Source organism: Camelina sativa, chromosome 16 (assembly GCF_030686135.1).
Source record: "Camelina sativa cultivar CO46 ecotype springtype chromosome 16, ASM3068613v1".
Classification (NCBI taxonomy): domain Eukaryota; kingdom Viridiplantae; phylum Streptophyta; class Magnoliopsida; order Brassicales; family Brassicaceae; genus Camelina; species Camelina sativa.
This window is the reverse complement of record NC_141895.1, coordinates 22,597,697-22,614,507: the sequence shown is the minus strand read 5'-3', so window position 1 is coordinate 22,614,507 and position 16,811 is coordinate 22,597,697. Positions and strand designations below refer to the sequence as shown.

Genomic DNA, 16,811 nt, shown 5'->3' with positions numbered 1-16,811 from the left:
CAAAAAAAAATCGATTAAATCAAAATACCCTAAACCCGACATTTTTTTTTAAACACTAGAAAACTTTGTGTCGTCCGCCGGCGAAGAACGAAGAAGAGGTTTTACAGTCCCCAAAAAAAACCCGATCTGCCGTCATCTTCCACCGACGATTAAGAGCTGTAATCACGGTGTTCAATGCTCCATCCAAATACAGACGTCAGCGTAGTTGGGTTAAAGAATTCCGACGGCGAGATAAGAACTTAGCGGTTTCGGTGGTTGGTGATTTGTAATCACCGGTGTTCACTGCTCCATCCAGTTACAGACGCCAGCGTAGTTGGATTAAAGAATTCCGGCGGCGAAATAAGAATTTAGTGTCTTCGGTGGTTGGTGATTTTCTCCGGCGGTGAGTTTTTAATTGGATTATTATAAGAATAAACAGAATTGTTAATTGCAATTGTAGATTAACCTTATTTTTGTTTTGGATCTTGCTCTTGTGACAGATTCGGTGGGAAGGATTAGGCTTCTTGTTTTGGGTCTTGATCCTCAATAGCTTCATAATTCCGGTTAGGCTTTATGATATGATTTTTTTCTCCAATTATCCCTGTCTACATTATGCAAGTTCTTTGATTTCCATTGAATTGTATGATGTTTGTATGATTTTAGAGTCCTAAGGAGGATTTGATATACAAGTGGCATTGGAGTTAACAGAAGATTAAATCAACCATTTGCAGATAATTGTGGAAACTAAAAGCAGGTATATCTTTTATCCTTCTTCACGGATGGGATTTTTGTTTTTCTGTTAGTAAATTTACAGGATTCGATCAACTATGGAAATGTTTATAATTTGCAGATTAAGATTATTGCTTTCGAGAGTTGAATGTTTGTTTTTTACATTGGTTCTTGATGTCTATACTGAAGCTAATAGTCTGAACAAACCTTTTTTCTTCTTTTCTTGGTGACTCTTGTTTGGTTTTAGTTATACTACATCTGAGTGTTGGTAGTGTGTGTCAGAATTCTAGAATATATAGTAACCAAATGGCCATGAATTGTTACGTAAGTAGTTCTCTTTTGAGATCATTGGATATCTAACATTTTTAAGTAATAGAGAAATGATTATATTGTGTCACTAGTTTCAATTCCAACTGTTGTCCACAAGTCTCAATTGATGGTCATGAGCTTCACTTTTTATATATTTTGGGTCTTTAGTTATTGAAGAATTTGGTCTTGATTTTATATATTTTTCTGTGTTGATTTGTTGTTTTTTGATATAATTGTTTATCGGATTCTCTTTGACTTGTATTAATGAGAGATTTGATATATTATTTAGGAATGACATCTTCAAGCAATAGCATCAAATATCCTCCTCTACTGTATGAAGAAGGGAAATCGCCTCTCCAACATAGGAGCATGAACCACAACTGTTTTGTGTCGAAAATTGGAATTTTGAGAGAAGGATTAGGGGTGGATGTGTGGGAGAAACTGAAGCAATCATCTCTTGGAGTGTTTATAAAGTTTGCTGAATTGGAATACACATGGGCGGCGCAGAAAGTTCATTTTCTACTAACACATCAGCTAAGAATCAACAACATTCATGAGGTTTGGTCTTTGATCGGTGATAGGCCAATTAGATTTTCTTTAAATGAGTTTGCGGAGATAACAAGCTTAAATTGTGATGCATTTGACCCTTTAGACAACTTTGATGTTGATCACCATGATTTCTGGAAAGAAATGAAAATACCAACAACCCTTGATGGTCCTATGTGGAGTGAGTTGCTAAAGGTGATGGATTTTAGCAAAACATGGCATGTTGATAAGAGGATGATGGTTGGTAGGTTATGTTTATTGTCAGTATGCGTACATGGAATTCATCATACATCTAGAATTCCATTGGCGACCGCTAAGAGAGTTTTAGATCCAGTTGCTTTTGAAAAACATCCATGGGGTCGGGTGGCTTTTAGTAGTCTAGTGAATTCTGTTAAGATTGTAGACTATGATAGAGATTCATACACCATACATGGGTGTGTTCATGCTATGTTGATTTGGCTATATGAGAGTGTTGCTGGTATAGGAGAAAGTTATGGGTTTAGAAGGACAGAGACGATTGGTGTTCCACTTCTTGATTGGCGATCATCTCAAAAACGTATCAACTTCACAAACTTCATCAAAAAAGAGAAGGAGTTGCACGGACAGGTTAGTAGTGGTGCTAGTTTGTTACTATATTTGAAAAAAAACATACTTTTCACATGTTATTATAATTTGTATGAATTTAAATTTATATTTTTCACAGGTTCGTGTTAGGCATATGGTTCATGTTTCAGAGGAAAACATGTATCCTCTATGGTTGGACGCAGATGAGCATACGGATCCACACCTAGACGAGCTACTTAAAGATCTCATTCATAACCGTTTCTCTCTAGATGCTTGGAGTTGTGTCAAAACAGTTGGTATAAGTTCAAAAAAGAAGAAAAGAAGAGTTGAAGCTGCTAAGGAGAATGACGACAGAGGGTACAATCCTAAGAAAAAGAGATTGACAGATAGTGATCCCAAATATGAAGAAGGAGAAAATTTAACAAACATGGAGGTATGGTTTCGTTATTCTTCAGTTAACATGATTACCATTTTTTGTCTTCTCTATTATGATATTAACGAAGATGTTATTGCAGGATGCCAAGGATGAGAAGTCAATTTCTTTTGATATATGGAGGGCGATTGAGAAAATGAATGAGACTATTTCTGACATGGGGAAAACCATCAACAGTCGAATAGATTCTTTGGAGAGCAAATTTGAAACATTTGTTGAGAAAAAAATGAATGTGTTAGAAGAGAAGATGAGTGAGAGAATTAAAGCAGTGGAGAAAGAAAGAAAAGAGCCAAAAGACGCTGATGTACCAAATGATGCCACTTCGCACACCATTGAAGATGATGAGGGAACAAGTAAAGCACCAGTAAGTTACATTTTCTCTTATCATGTTCAGTTTTTTTTTTCACTTTCTGATGCTTTTAAAACTTATCATGTTCTGATTTGTTTTTCACTTATCACGTTCTGATTTTTTTAAAACTTATCATGTTTCTGATTTTAGAATAAAAAAGAGTTATTCACGTTCTGATTTTTTCACGTTTTAAAACTTATCATGTCTATCATATACTTATCACATTCTGATTTTTTTTTCACTTATCATGTTTCTGTTTGGTTGCAGTCATGGATGGTTGAGATGAAGCAGACATCACATGATGAATTTCCAGTTCAAAGGGTGGTGAGGAAGGTGTACACTGTCAAAAATAAGAAGAAGAAGGAAGAAGATGAAATATCAGAGAATCTTCCACTCTTTGAGATGAAGGAATCTGTTAAGGTTGAGAAGAAGGAATCTGTTAAGGTTGAGAAGAAGAACACTTCCAAGAAAAAGAAGATACATGGTTTTAGCTATGACGATGTTGAAGATATTACTACCCAAGTTCAGAAGGCTAAATTGAAAATAGCTTCCAGTTCTGAAGAGACTTGGTCGAACCAGGAGGATCAGTTGGCTAGTAAAAAACTTGAGGTGACACTAAAAAGCCTTGGAGATGCTTTAACAAAGTTTGATGAACCTGGACCTTCAAAGCAGCCAAGACGCATCCCACAATTGGCTGAATCGCAGAAGTATCCTTACCTTGGTAACTCAACAGTCAAGCGGATCATTACAGAGGGTGATACTGTGTTATGTGATCATCTTAAGCCTGCAGATGATGAGAAACATCAGAGACTTATGGATTTCCTCAGCCTTGATAAGTATACTTCAACAACTCTGAATTGTTTATAAAAGTTACTATCATTATCTATATATGTACTAACTCATTTTTTCATTCACAGGGAGGAACCACTTAGCACCAGCAACGCAGCTATGAGATTCTATTGGAAAATTATGACTCCAAGGAAACATTGGCCAAGCGATGACTATGGATGGTTGACAGACCATGTAAGTAAATTTTTTCTTATTTTTGTAAAATTGATTTAATGACTATTGTTATGTTCCTTATTTTAGTTATTATTTTTTTTGAATGTAGCACATGGGTTGTGCAATGGCTATGTTCCGGAGAAGATATATGCGTGAGACTTGTCCGTATCCCAAACAACGCATTGCCTTCTTATATCAAGATCTAATCACAACATTGCGGAATGACTACAAACAGTTTGATATGGGGCCTAAGAATTTCGTGTTTAGGGATTCCTATGTGAAACACGTTTATGGTGAATTTCCTGAGGAGTCAGCTACGCACAAGAAGTGGTGGATTGATGTGGATAACTTATACGCTTGTCTCTTTGTCAATGAAAACCATTGGGTGGCTTTGGATATTGAATTGCCGGGTAATAAGATTCACATCTATGATAGCATCCCAAGCATGGTGAGTGATGATCAAATGGCTCTTGAATGTTTGTTTTTAAGGCGAATGATCCCAGCGATGTTAAGTGACATGATTCCTGAGACGATCCGTAAGAAGAGTAAACGTATGTTGGAATTGAGAAGGGTGAAGAAGAATGTCCCTCGAAATGAAAATCCGGGTGATTGTGGTATGTACGCTCTAAAATATATTGAATGTTTAGCTCTTGGGAAAGCATTTGATGGACTTTGCGATAAAACATATTGGCTCTTCGGATTAAGCTTGCAGCGGAGTTATATGATGAAGTCGGAGAACTAGCTATACCACCTAATATGTCTGATTCATATCCTAGAGCTAAAGATTATTAAAATCCCTTCCCTCGTTGATGAGTCCTTGTAGACTATTGCGTGTCATTGTTTCTTTTTTGTTATTAACATTCTTGTCTTTGCATGTGATAAACTACGTTCTTGTCTTCGCATGTGATAAACTACGTTCTTGTCTTTTTTACCAAATATGTCTTTGCATGTCTTTGTTAGTAACATGAATATAATATGAACTGTGAATATAATATAAACTCACTACATTAGTGGACACACTACATTATGCAAGTTTATCATATACTATTGCTTTTAGGATTAGTGGACACACGTGATATAATATGAACTTACTACATTATGCAAGTTTATCATATACCACGAGTATACATAATGATTATATAATTTTAAATTTAAACGTGCATAATGATTAAATTTTCAGAATAATTATCTAATGTTTTTAGGATTACTTGTGGTACACTTGTAATCATAATATGAACGAACTACATTGTAATGACAGTATTTAAAAGAAAAAGAGTTCTATATCAATACATGTCTTACGATTTAAAAAGAACAAGAGAATATAAAATAACTTGGATGAAATAACTAGGAATTTATAGAGTACATGTCTTACGGTTGTGTCCTACTTTGTTGCAATTACCGCATGTGTATAGTTTTCTTGGTTTCTTCTTTTCCATTGCAATCTCCAATGCGGATTTAATTCTTGAATTCTTTGGCCTACCTGGTTGTTGTTTAGGGATCGGTGCTGAACATACCTTCATTATAACATGTCCCGGAACAGATTTATCAAACTCCCTTGGCATGATGGCATTCGCGTAGGAAGTGTACACATAATTTTTTCGATAATAAGGATGACTCATTGAAATGCGGGAGATGTTTCTGTATTCACCGGCCGCAATTGCGTGTGCACAAGGGAGCTTCTCCAAGTCAAACCTGCGACACGTACACTTTTTATCTCTCAAATTGACAACATGCAGAGATGTCCCACTTGTTACTTGTACTTGGTGTTCGTCGATATCTTGGACAGTAAGTAACTTAGCATAATCCATACGACCCTATAAAATATAAAATATGATGCCACATTATATTTGAAACATAAATAACCAACATCAACATTTGCTAAGAAAGGATAAAAGAATAAACCTGGAGAATTTTCTCTACACCACGTGAGAAAACTGTGGTCATCTTCAATGCATCACTCCTCCTATCTGAAAACCACCTAGTCATCATGGACCTTATTTCTTCCAATAGTTGTACAATAGGATAACTCCTAGCATGTGACATGACATTATTCATTGATTCTGCAATGTTGCTTGTAAGCAAGTTGTACCTATCACCTAGGAAATGTACACGAGTCCACATACGCACATCAGCCCTTACGAGGTACTCATATAGTGTTGGATTCATGGCTTCTATCTGATCAAATGTGGTTTGAAAGTCGATAAGTCTACAAGCATTTGCCGCCTTTTTAACCAAAGCAAATTCTGCTCGACCTTTAAACCGGACCAAAATATTTTTGTACATATGGTATGTACATATTCCCCTACTAGACTTCGGATAGACCTTTTTAATAGCTTTCCCAATGGATTGATGCCTATCAGAAATAATGGAAAGGCTTTTATCATCTGGTATCACACAGCTGAGTTGCTTGAAAAACCATTCCCATGATTCATCATTCTTTGTATCAACCACGGCGAAAGCAATTGGAAAAATCTAAAAATTACCATCTTGAGCTGTTGCTGTCAGAAGTGTCCCTAAGTATTTTCCTTGTAAAAAAGTACCATCCACAACAACCACTTTCCTCAAGAATGGAAATCCCTGTATGCTTGCACCAAATGCTAGAAAACAGTACTTAAATCTTTGAGCGTCATCAACTTCAAGTTGTGTAAAAGTTCCAGGATTTGCCCTTTTTATCATATACAAATATGTAGGCATCTGCTCATAACCACTCTCTAGACTACCCCTGACCAACTCGCGAGCATGCCTTAGCGTTCGATATGCCTTCCAATAATCCATCTATCAAGAACAATATTATTTTAATTTGTTGTGAAAATAAATAAACAGTATAATGGTAAATAGAACTGGAAGGAATAATTTTACCTTGATATGAAAACGTTTATTCAACGCTTCAGCAACATGCATTGACAGTACCTTGGGACCAACTCCACCAACAAAATCTTTGTACAACTCTCCTAGAATATGATGATCTGCTTGTCGGGCATGCATAGAACACTCTGTTACTGAACATGTATGTGCTGAAATAAACACACGGACCTCAAACTTTGGAAAGTGATTTATTGTTGCAGCTCTTACCCTCCACTTGCATCCTTTAACCCAACACTTGACAATCAATAGTGTTGGTCTCGATTTGTAAACAAAATAATCAAACCTTTGTACCAAGGTTAGTATCTTCAACCGTGTTTCTAGGTGCTCCTTTGTATCATACATTTGCCGAACAGCCAAATTCACAGAAGACAAGTCTACTTTTGAGACATCAACAGGTTCCTTATTTTCTTCAATATAAAAAGATGAACTCCTGTTCTTCATTGGCAATTTATGATCCTCTTCTTCTGGTGGAATTCCATACATGGTAAAATTCTCATCATCAGAATCTGTTCCGTCAGAATCATCACAATAATCAAATCTACTATCATCTTCATCGATCTCTTCTTCATTTGTGTCGATGGCCATATCAAGATACTCTTCTCCAACCTGATCATTTTCATCTCTTCCTCGTTTCTTACCTTTGTGATTCAAATCAGTCTGTATTTTCTTCTTCACTTCAACACAAAGTCGACCTGTAACCCTTTCCAATTGTCCCAGAAAAGTGTGCAACTGACGAGAATTATCGATAATAACTGGTGGTGTATCACTGGGTAAATCCTGCAATAACCTCTTTGAGATCTTGTAACTCAAGACAACATCAAATACCTTGTTATCCAGCCTGTAATCCTCATATACCATTTCAATGCAATCATCAAATCTGCTTTGATCGTTACATTGTAGAATTCGTGAACCCCTTTCATTATCAACAACAAACAACCATTTGTTGTTGTCAAAGATCCAATTACCACAAACGAGAATCATATGCTTCATATTCTCTTGGTTGTGTAACAATCACTCTAAAACGTGAAGGAAGGGATGGAAAAAAAAACCACCTTCAAAGGAAAATAATAGAGAAGTCGATTATGAACCCCAAAAGGAAAGAAAGCATGATTAAATCCACATTGGAGAGGAGGAAGAAGGAATTTATGGAAAAAATAAGATAAACCCAAAAGAGAAAAAAAATTTCAGTCGATATAGGGGGAGGGGAGGCACGATACAAAAGAGAAAAAATAAGGTAAACCCTAGATTCTCGCCATATATGGCAACTGCTACAAAAGTCTGTCGCTTAACTTTAAAAAAAATCTGTCACAAAAGGCACTAATAAATCTGTCATTACCCCTGAAAAAAATCTGCTGTCACTATATCAACATAAAACAAATCTGTTATCATTGTATTCATATATAATAAATCTGTTATCAAGCAGCAGATTTTTTAGTAGGAAAAAACAACTGTCATAACATAAGAAAATCTGCCATAACGTATATTGTGCATGTGGGTCAATATAGCAATTTTAAAAAGACTTTCGAAAATCTGTTATCAAACAACAGATTTTTCCTTCAATTCAAAAATCAGTCATAACTTACAAAAAATCTGTCACCACTATATGTCAAACTAGCAATTAATTTTACGTTTATAAATCTGTCGCAATGTGACAGATTTTTTAAGTGAAAAATAAAACTGTTACAACAATCATAAAAAATCTGCCACAAAATTCCTAGAAAATTGACTAAAACAATGAAAATCTGTCATGATTTTATAAATAAGTCTGTCGCGTTAAGAAAATCTGTTGTTCACAAAAAAACTGTTGTTACACACTTCAAATAAATCTGTCATAGAAAACAACTCTGCCGTCAAACTCTGCAAATTAATCTGCCATCTAAAATAAGTCTGCCAAAGAAAAACTGCCATCGACAATAAATCTGCCACTTACAAATTAATCTGCCATTACTTGTATGGCAGACTTTTATTAAAAAAAAAACGAAATTACAGGAATTTTTAACCAAGGGTAATATTAACTTTTTTTCCTAACAAAGCAAAAAAGAGTATTTTCGGTATGAAACTAACCCAACTGATCCTCAAATTTTAGGAGCTAATCTAGCAATTAACTGCTCAATTTGGATCAAACTAGTGATTTTCCCTTTATTTTTTCTGTTAAAGCATTTATCAAAGAAGAAAAAGAATAGCATATTGAATATATTAAAAAAGATTAAAAACAAAAACAAAAACAAATTTATCACATCTCTAGCTAAACAATATTTTTTTTTTTGAATATCATGTTAAATTGAATTCAAAAGAAAAGAACGTTTTTACATCTTAGTGGCACTTAACGTAGAGTGTATTCCTTTAAAAAAAAGAAATTATAGAGCAAAAATTTGAAAACAAAGTGCGCAGTCGTGATTGTAGCCACAATTGAAAACCCTCCTCATAGCAACCATCACCCAGCAACGTAATAGAGGACAACCGGTTCCGAATTATCTTATCAACCCATCGTATCAAAAAAGAACTTGTGTTGGGCGCTTCCCCATGTCGTCTAGCGTTCCTCTCCTGCCATATCGCATACACCACAGCCTGAAAAACATATCTTTGAAGAAAGCTATCCACCCAGAGATGATCCCTGTTGGGAAATAGTTTTTAGTGTTGTAGACCAGTCCAAGGAGAAAGACCCCTTAAAAACACCCCTTGCAAGGATGTGCCAAATTTCGGAGGCAAAGGACCATGAGAAAAAAAGATGATCCCTAGTCTCCAAACTTTGAGTACACAGCACGCAAGTCGCAGAAGCTCGACGATTCCACCTGAGAAGACGATCTCCCGTTGTGAGACGGCCATGAACTACTAGCCAAGTACAAAACGAGTATTTCGGTGTCCCATAGGCAAACCAAATCCCTTTATGCCAGGCAACCTTGCTTGAAGACGTGCGTATGCTGTCCCAGGTCTCCTTTGTAGAAAATTGTTGTCTAAATCGATCGTTATGACCTCGCCAGAGTGTTATGTCAACAGCATTGGTTCGGCTCTGCCGTGCTTTTTTTAGTTCTCCTCCAATTAAAAGAAAATTGTTAGCTCGGTGGCGAGTACTAGCCCAAGCTTCCGCAACAGTCATCTGACGACTGATCCCCATGTCAATAAAGCCTCTAATGCCAGCTATATCAATTAACCATCCTTGGGCAGACCAATCATCATACCAGAAAGACGTATTCTCCCCCGACCCCAACTGAACTTTACAAAACGGTTTTGCTACCTCACGGTACTTGAAACGCCGTGACGGCAGACCAATCATCATACCAGAAAGTATATCTCTTTTTGAGAATCCAAAACACTCATTAGTCTTTAGCTAAATAAACATTTATTCTCTTTGTCTAACCTTTATTAAAGTTTCGACTAGCATGGTTTGTTTCCTTTACAGTTCATAAAGACATACAAATATGATTTGAGCTAGTAACACCAACTTTACCTACTTCTAAATTATGGCAAATCATCTTTATTAATATGACCATGATCTCTTTCTTTGTTTCTAATATATTTTTTACTCAGTTATTTTTATAATTTCTTCCTCAAAATTGTAATACTAATTGTAGATTTCAAACAAAGTATAAATAATAAGCTATTTAATAACTTTGATTAACATTTGTAAATTGTTCGATTTTATAAAACTTAAATCATGTTTTAGTAGTCTCTGGCATCTGTCGAAAACATAAGCACGGGCAAGGAACTGTTCGTCGTGCTGCACGGTTCTGGTCATCGAGAAGCTGTTCCTTCAAGGCTTCAATCTACAGTTTACTTGGCCTAGGAGAAAATGAACTCAACGTCGCCAGCACTGATCGGAGCCAGCTACCATGGACAGCACGATAGGCCAGCAGACAGCAGGGACCATTTTCTTTCCTATCCGGTAAGAGCATCTCCACTCATGGGTAGTCTCATGGGTACTCATATTTTTGGGCCCCCAAAAAATATCAAAAAACCCAATTCTGGGTCCACGAAGGTGAGGATAGTTGCTATGGGAAGCAATTTTAGCAACGGGTTAAGAACGATATGTGGCATCCTGTGGTAGGATATACCGAAAATATAAAATGTTTTTTTTTTTCTTTCCCATTTCTTCTCTCTTTTTCCCGACTGTCTTTCTCTCTTCTCCCTCGCAGAAAGCAAGCGATTGAAGAGACGATTCATCTCGAATCGGAAAATCAATGGATTTCCATTTAAGTCATTGATTTTTCCGACTTGTATTGGAGGATAGTTGGTCACCCGGAAGCGATGGCTTCTAGATCGGCTCAATCGTAAGAGTTGACGGTTCGGTTCTCACGGGAACCGACGGCAGCGGTTCCTTTTAGTGGGACAACGACGGCGGAGGATCCTTCTGGTGACCTACAAGGAACGGCGAGGTCCTTTGGCTACCGAATCGGAGATAGAAGGTTTGTTTTCTCCTTTCCGATTTATTGCATGTATTTAAAATTAATCTTTGGTTGTCTATAATAGTTAGGGTTTCAGATTAATTGATTGATTGTTAGATTGGTAAATGTTTTATTTCGATTCGACTTATTAGACGTAGGTTATGAGATTAGTTTGATGTTCAATCGGTTTTGAGAATTTTTTTAGAGGGTGATTGGGTTTATGTTTTAATTGAGTTATTGTCTGATAGTTTTTTCAAGAATTAGTACATTTTTATGTTCTTGTTATCTTATGTTTGTCTGTTTTGTTATAGATTGTTGATTGAATCCTTGTGTTGTTCTCAATATTAGGAGTACAATGTTTTAGTTTATGTCTTGTATAAGTAATTGTGTGATCAATGTTGATCCGATTGTCATGTTTTCTGCGAGGTGCTTCATAAACTGTGTGTAGCTGATAAATGGTGAAGATTGGTTAAGGTGAAGTGGACACACGGTTGGATTCTCTTACTTGTAATGGTATGCTACTCTAGCTTTCATTGTTGTTGTTTGGTTTTGTTTGAGTTTGTGTTTGTGATGAATGTGTAGCTTTTTTATATTGTTTAAGTGTTATGTTTGAAGTGTTATAGATTGTAAGAATGATTGAAGTGTTATGTTTGTCTTTGTCTTGATGTGTTATGTTTGTATTTGATGATGAGAATGTTTGATGTTCGGTAAAAATAATTGAACATCAAACCGTGTGTTTTTGTATTTGATAAGTGATGAACCGTGTGTGTTTAAAAATTTGCTCAAGGGTTTAAAATTTTCCGAAACCGTGTGTCTTAAATTTAATCATTGTGTTGTTATGATGTTTGATCAAGTGGTTGAGTTTGATTTTCGATTTTATATTTTCCCCATGTGATGTTGTCTTATTTGATCAATAGTTTGAGTTTGAGTTTGTGTGTAAAATTTTCCAAAACCTATATGATTGAGTTTGAATTTAGTATTGACTTTAAAGATCAGCTTTTTGAAAAATTTTACCCAAGAAAATTTACCGAAAAGTGTTTCAATCGGTCTATTCATAGAGATATACTGAAAAGTATATCTCTTTTTGAGAATTCAAAACACTCATTAGTCTTTAGCTAAATAAACCTTTATTCTCTTTGTCTAACCTTTAGTATTAAAGCTCACATAAACCTTGAGGTCAATATAAACGACCATTGTCAAACACTAACCCAAACTCTTAACGTTTATCTCTCCAAACCCTTTCGTTTTCACAAACCTAAACTCTCAGCTTACACTAACACAAGCAATGGATCTTAGAAACCCTTATCGTTTTTGGGATCAAAATTTTGTTGATCTTTTGAATTCTCAAAAAGACTCCAACTGTTCTGATAATACTATTCCTCCTATTTCCACCCAATCCTCTCAGCCTATTCAGTTTACTAATCAATTTTCTTCTCAGCCTTCAAAATTTATCCCTGGGTTCTCTTCTCAGCCTCTTAACATAACCCCAACATCTGAATCTGAACATTGTATAGAGGTTACAGCAGATGAGATTGATGAAGACGGAGGCAGAGGAAGTAGGAAGCGGTGGAGTGCAGAGGAGGATGTTCATCTCATAAGCGCTTGGTTAAACACAAGCAAAGATCCAGTAGTGAGCAACGACCGGCGGTTACAAAGTTTCTGGAAGAGGGTTGCAGACTATTACAAAGCTCATGATGGAGGTACCGGTTCAAACGCACGAGGGCCTTCACAATGTAAGGCAAGGTGGAGTAAGATAAACCACCAAGTCAACAAGTTTGTTGGGTGTTACTCACAAGCGAGTGCAAGAAGGAAGAGTGGACAATCAGAAGATGATGTTGTGAGCATGGCGTATGAGTTTTACAAGAATGACATGGACAAGCCGTTTATGCTTGGACATTGTTGGAGAGAACTGAAGAATGATTAGAAATATATCACAGAACGACATGAAGAATGTAGCAATAAGCGTACTAAGCTTGCTTCTGAAGGAGATTTCTCAGCTCCTTCAAGCAATGGTGGAGACGAGATGAGGCCTCCGGGGGTTAAAGCTGCCAAGAAAAATGGAAAGAAACCTGCAGTTAGTATTGATGTATATGATGGTTATGTCAGTAAGTTGGATAGGATAATAGCAATAAAGGATCAAGAACAGGCGGCTAAAGAGAGGCACGACAAAATGAGATTGCTAGACAGCCTGCTTAACAAGAGTGAGCTAACACCTGCTGAAGTCCTACTTAGAGACAAACTTGTTGATCAAATGTTGACAAACATTTAGGTTTAAGAACTAACACTCGTTTAAGTCTTTGTTGTCATGTTTTGTGTTTAACTATTGTTCCACAATTGTTTAACTTGTTTCCTTCTTTTGTTTCAGGTTTTGGGATGACATATGAAGCTGTCTCGTTGCCATCTAAAGTGAAACATGTTGGTAGTCAAGCGAATGGAAGCTGTCTTTTTTTTGTATTGATGTGTTCTGTTTGGAACCGTGAATGTGTTGGTTGTTTAAGTGTGGTCGGCTTTTGTTTGTTGAACGGACTGTTTGCAACCCGTGAATGTGTTTTGGGTTGTTGTATTTCTTTTTGTAACCCGTGAATGGGTATTGATTGTGTTTGTAAGGTCTATATATTGAAGGTTCATGTTCAATTTCATTTGCGCTTCTGATCATTTCTTCCTCCCTAAAACAAAACAAACATTTATCTTATCATCCTGATCATTTATCTTATCATTTCTTCTTCTCATTTCTTCTTGTTAAATATTTCCATTACCAAAATAACAGGTTTCCATAAACCTTAAAAAAAATAAACCCAACTTCCAATAAGCCTCACAATTAAACCAATTTAACTAATAATGTCTAACTGGAGTTCTGATCAAGAAGTTGATCAAATGGTAGAGGAGGAAGTTGATAGTATAGTGGAAGGGATTTAGTACAACTACACTCAAGAGGAAGAACCACCAGCTCCAATATTCCGACGAGTGCACATAAATAGAGACCGCGAAGAAGGCCACACTCAACTACGAAATGATTATTTTGGTGAGAATCCGACTTACACTCCCGCTATGTTCCGCCTTCGCTTTAAAAAACTGCTCTACTTCTACTTTAATCTCCTCACCATCTGTTTTGATGAGACCATCAGACCCTCTAATTTCCCGTATAGTGTTTTGTGCCTTTCGCATTGCAACTGCACGATGGAAAATCTTATTGTTCTGGTCACCGACCTTCAACCAATGAAGCTTTGAACGTTGTTTAAGAAATTTCTATTCAGTAACTGCCAAGCGGTCCCATCTTTCATAAGCAGTATGTTCTTCTTCCATAGCAAGCTGAGAAGGATGTGTTTGGTTAGCTAACTGCTTATGACAAAGAGTATCATATGCCTCCCTTGTTCGCCTAACTAAATCACCAAGACGATCCTTGGCTAGCGCTTTCAGTCGAGGTTTAAGACCCTTTAATTTCTTTGCAAAGCGAAACAGAGAAGATGTAGATAGGGAAATTGGTTCTGTATCAGTCCAGTATGTGTGCACAGTTGGTTTAAAAGCCTCCATCATAGAGAGGGCGTTTACAAACTTGAATGGCTGACACCCTCGTACCCTTGTATTGACTGCAGCAGAGAGATGAATTCGACAGTGTAAATGATCAGAGCAGCCTCCTGCCTCAAATACACTATAAGATTGGGGATAACATCGGTTCCAAGCTTCATTTACCATTACCCGATCCAGTTTTTTGAGAATGAGATCATTTGCTCGTTTATTACACCATGTGTAGAGCGGAATATGAGATCCCATATCTGCAAAGGAACAATAGTTCACAACTTCCTGGAAATCCCGCATCCCCGAGGTGACCATGGAACTGTCTTCAGTGCGTGAGTGTTCTATCAAGTCCAGGGTTTCATTAAAATATCCAAACACTATCCAAGGCTTCAGCTGAACAATGGGGGAATCAAAATGATCCGTAATTCACTCCAGAGCTTCTTCCTATCCTCCACTGAATTGGAGGCATACACAAATGATGCAAAGAACTCCTCTTCACGATCTGGTAGCTTGACAGAGCAAGTTATCACTTGTTCACTCTTATAAAAAGGTGTCATTCTAACAGTGTCCTTCCATATAACCCAAATACGACCACGCCTGTTATGCACATAGTTCTTTAATAAAGACCATCCATCAAACAACTTCTTATGTATCCTCTCCACCTTACTCGCTCGAACTCTTGTTTCTATCAAACAGCCAAATTGAAACTCCTTACTATCCACCCATTTCTTTATTACGGAATGTTTAGAAGATTTATTTAAGCCACAGACATTTCAAAAGAAACCTGACATTAATGATGTTTGGAGTTACCTTTCTTACTCTGATTTCTAATCGAATCCATAGAAAACTGAGTAGATTGGTGCTTTACAATTTTGTGTGCTGTTTTTGAACCCCGCAGTAAAGAGGGTCGTAATGTGATCTCACTGTCCCCCTGAGTCTGCACTTGGGACTATAACCGTTTGCTAACATTTGCTAAAATACAGTCATGTGCTGCAGGTTCGTCCCCTACGTCATCAGACTGCGTATCATCCCCCAGATCCTCTTGCCCTGTTGCCTCCTTTGTTGCCAAGACAGAGTAAGCATTTTTTAGAGGTGAAACAACATCAACCTTTTGCTTCTCTTGACTTCGAGGTAAACTGCGGCCAGATTTTGGTGTGGTCCACCCCTGAGTCTCATCTGAAATCGGTTTGTGAATGTCAACCGTCTGACTCGCAGATGGATCTCTCTCTGTTACTGTTGCCACAAGCGGCTGTTGCACAACCTGTGGCACAACAGGAAGCGGACTCCTGGTTTCCTGCTCGTCCACAGCAACCTGGACTAAAGTGGGAGCAGCAATATGTGTGCCACCTGCCAAACAAGAGTCCTGCAGATGACCCCATTTCTGACATTCACTACACCTTGGAGGCAACCAAGGATAAGCATAGTTAACCTCCCAATCGAGTTCACCTTCCTCCTCACCAGTGAAAGTGTAAACTTTTGGTAATGGCTTTGTCAAATCCGCTTCAATCAGGATTTGCGCCTCACCAAAGCTAACACAAGCTTCAGTCTTCGGATTTAATGTTCTAGGCTTTCCAACTGCACTAGCCAGAAATTTTATACCCTTCTTGGTGAACATTGTTGGTGGAATATTCGTGAGAGTAACCCAGAGCGGGATGGATTTGATCGCTGGCTGAGCCTCCTCCGCAAATGGTGTCCATTGCGAGACAATCATCGGGATCCCCATAATGTTCCACATGCCCCGGTTTAGAACTCGTCGTCGTGTACCTTCGTGTCTTATTCGAAATTTAAGTGTTGAAGGGTTCACTTCATACACATCAATAAGGGAGGAGTGATCGCCCAACCTCCAGATTTTATTCCCTATCATGTGAATTTAGAGTTAAGAAACTTCCCCACTATGAAATCTTCCCAAAGTGGTTTCGCATCCTCGAAAACCTCTTTAGGCACTATTACCTTCTCTTGTCCTTCCATCCCCGAGACAACAAATTTTTGCCGAGAGAACACTCGCTTTTGAACCACCGCCCCCAACCAATCCTTTTTGGGAGCCCTATTCGCCTGATTTGATGAAGAAACCTCTTTATTCAATGCCTCCTTGTTTGACAATTCAGTACCTTTGCTAGACCCCTCCCCACTTGCCACC

The 16,811-nt window shown here is 37.4% G+C and overlaps 3 protein-coding genes and 1 pseudogene across 3 annotated transcripts; 1 reads left to right on the top strand and 3 right to left on the bottom strand.

Annotated features, from left to right (window-relative positions):
• Window positions 1–1,308: 1,308 nt before the first annotated feature.
• On the top strand, window positions 1,309–4,703 carry LOC104698759 (uncharacterized; annotated as a pseudogene).
• A 560-nt stretch (window positions 4,704–5,263) lies between these two features.
• Window positions 5,264–5,966, bottom strand: LOC109129530 (uncharacterized). The gene is made up of 2 exons (XM_019237804.2): window positions 5,814–5,966; window positions 5,264–5,725 (listed from the first exon to the last, which is right to left on the bottom strand). The coding sequence occupies exons 1-2, from the start codon at window positions 5,964–5,966 to the stop codon at window positions 5,264–5,266; spliced, it is 615 nt and encodes a 204-aa protein (XP_019093349.2).
• A 3,403-nt stretch (window positions 5,967–9,369) lies between these two features.
• Window positions 9,370–10,050, bottom strand: LOC147925861 (uncharacterized). The gene has a single exon (XM_087492798.1). The coding sequence runs from the start codon at window positions 10,048–10,050 to the stop codon at window positions 9,370–9,372; it is 681 nt and encodes a 226-aa protein (XP_087348924.1).
• A 4,354-nt stretch (window positions 10,051–14,404) lies between these two features.
• Window positions 14,405–16,397, bottom strand: LOC104753844 (uncharacterized). Its single transcript, XM_010476037.1, has 3 exons — window positions 15,631–16,397; window positions 15,105–15,271; window positions 14,405–15,015 (listed from the first exon to the last, which is right to left on the bottom strand). Exons 1-3 carry the CDS (start codon window positions 16,395–16,397, stop codon window positions 14,405–14,407), a joined length of 1,545 nt encoding a protein of 514 aa, XP_010474339.1.
• Window positions 16,398–16,811: the final 414 nt, after the last annotated feature.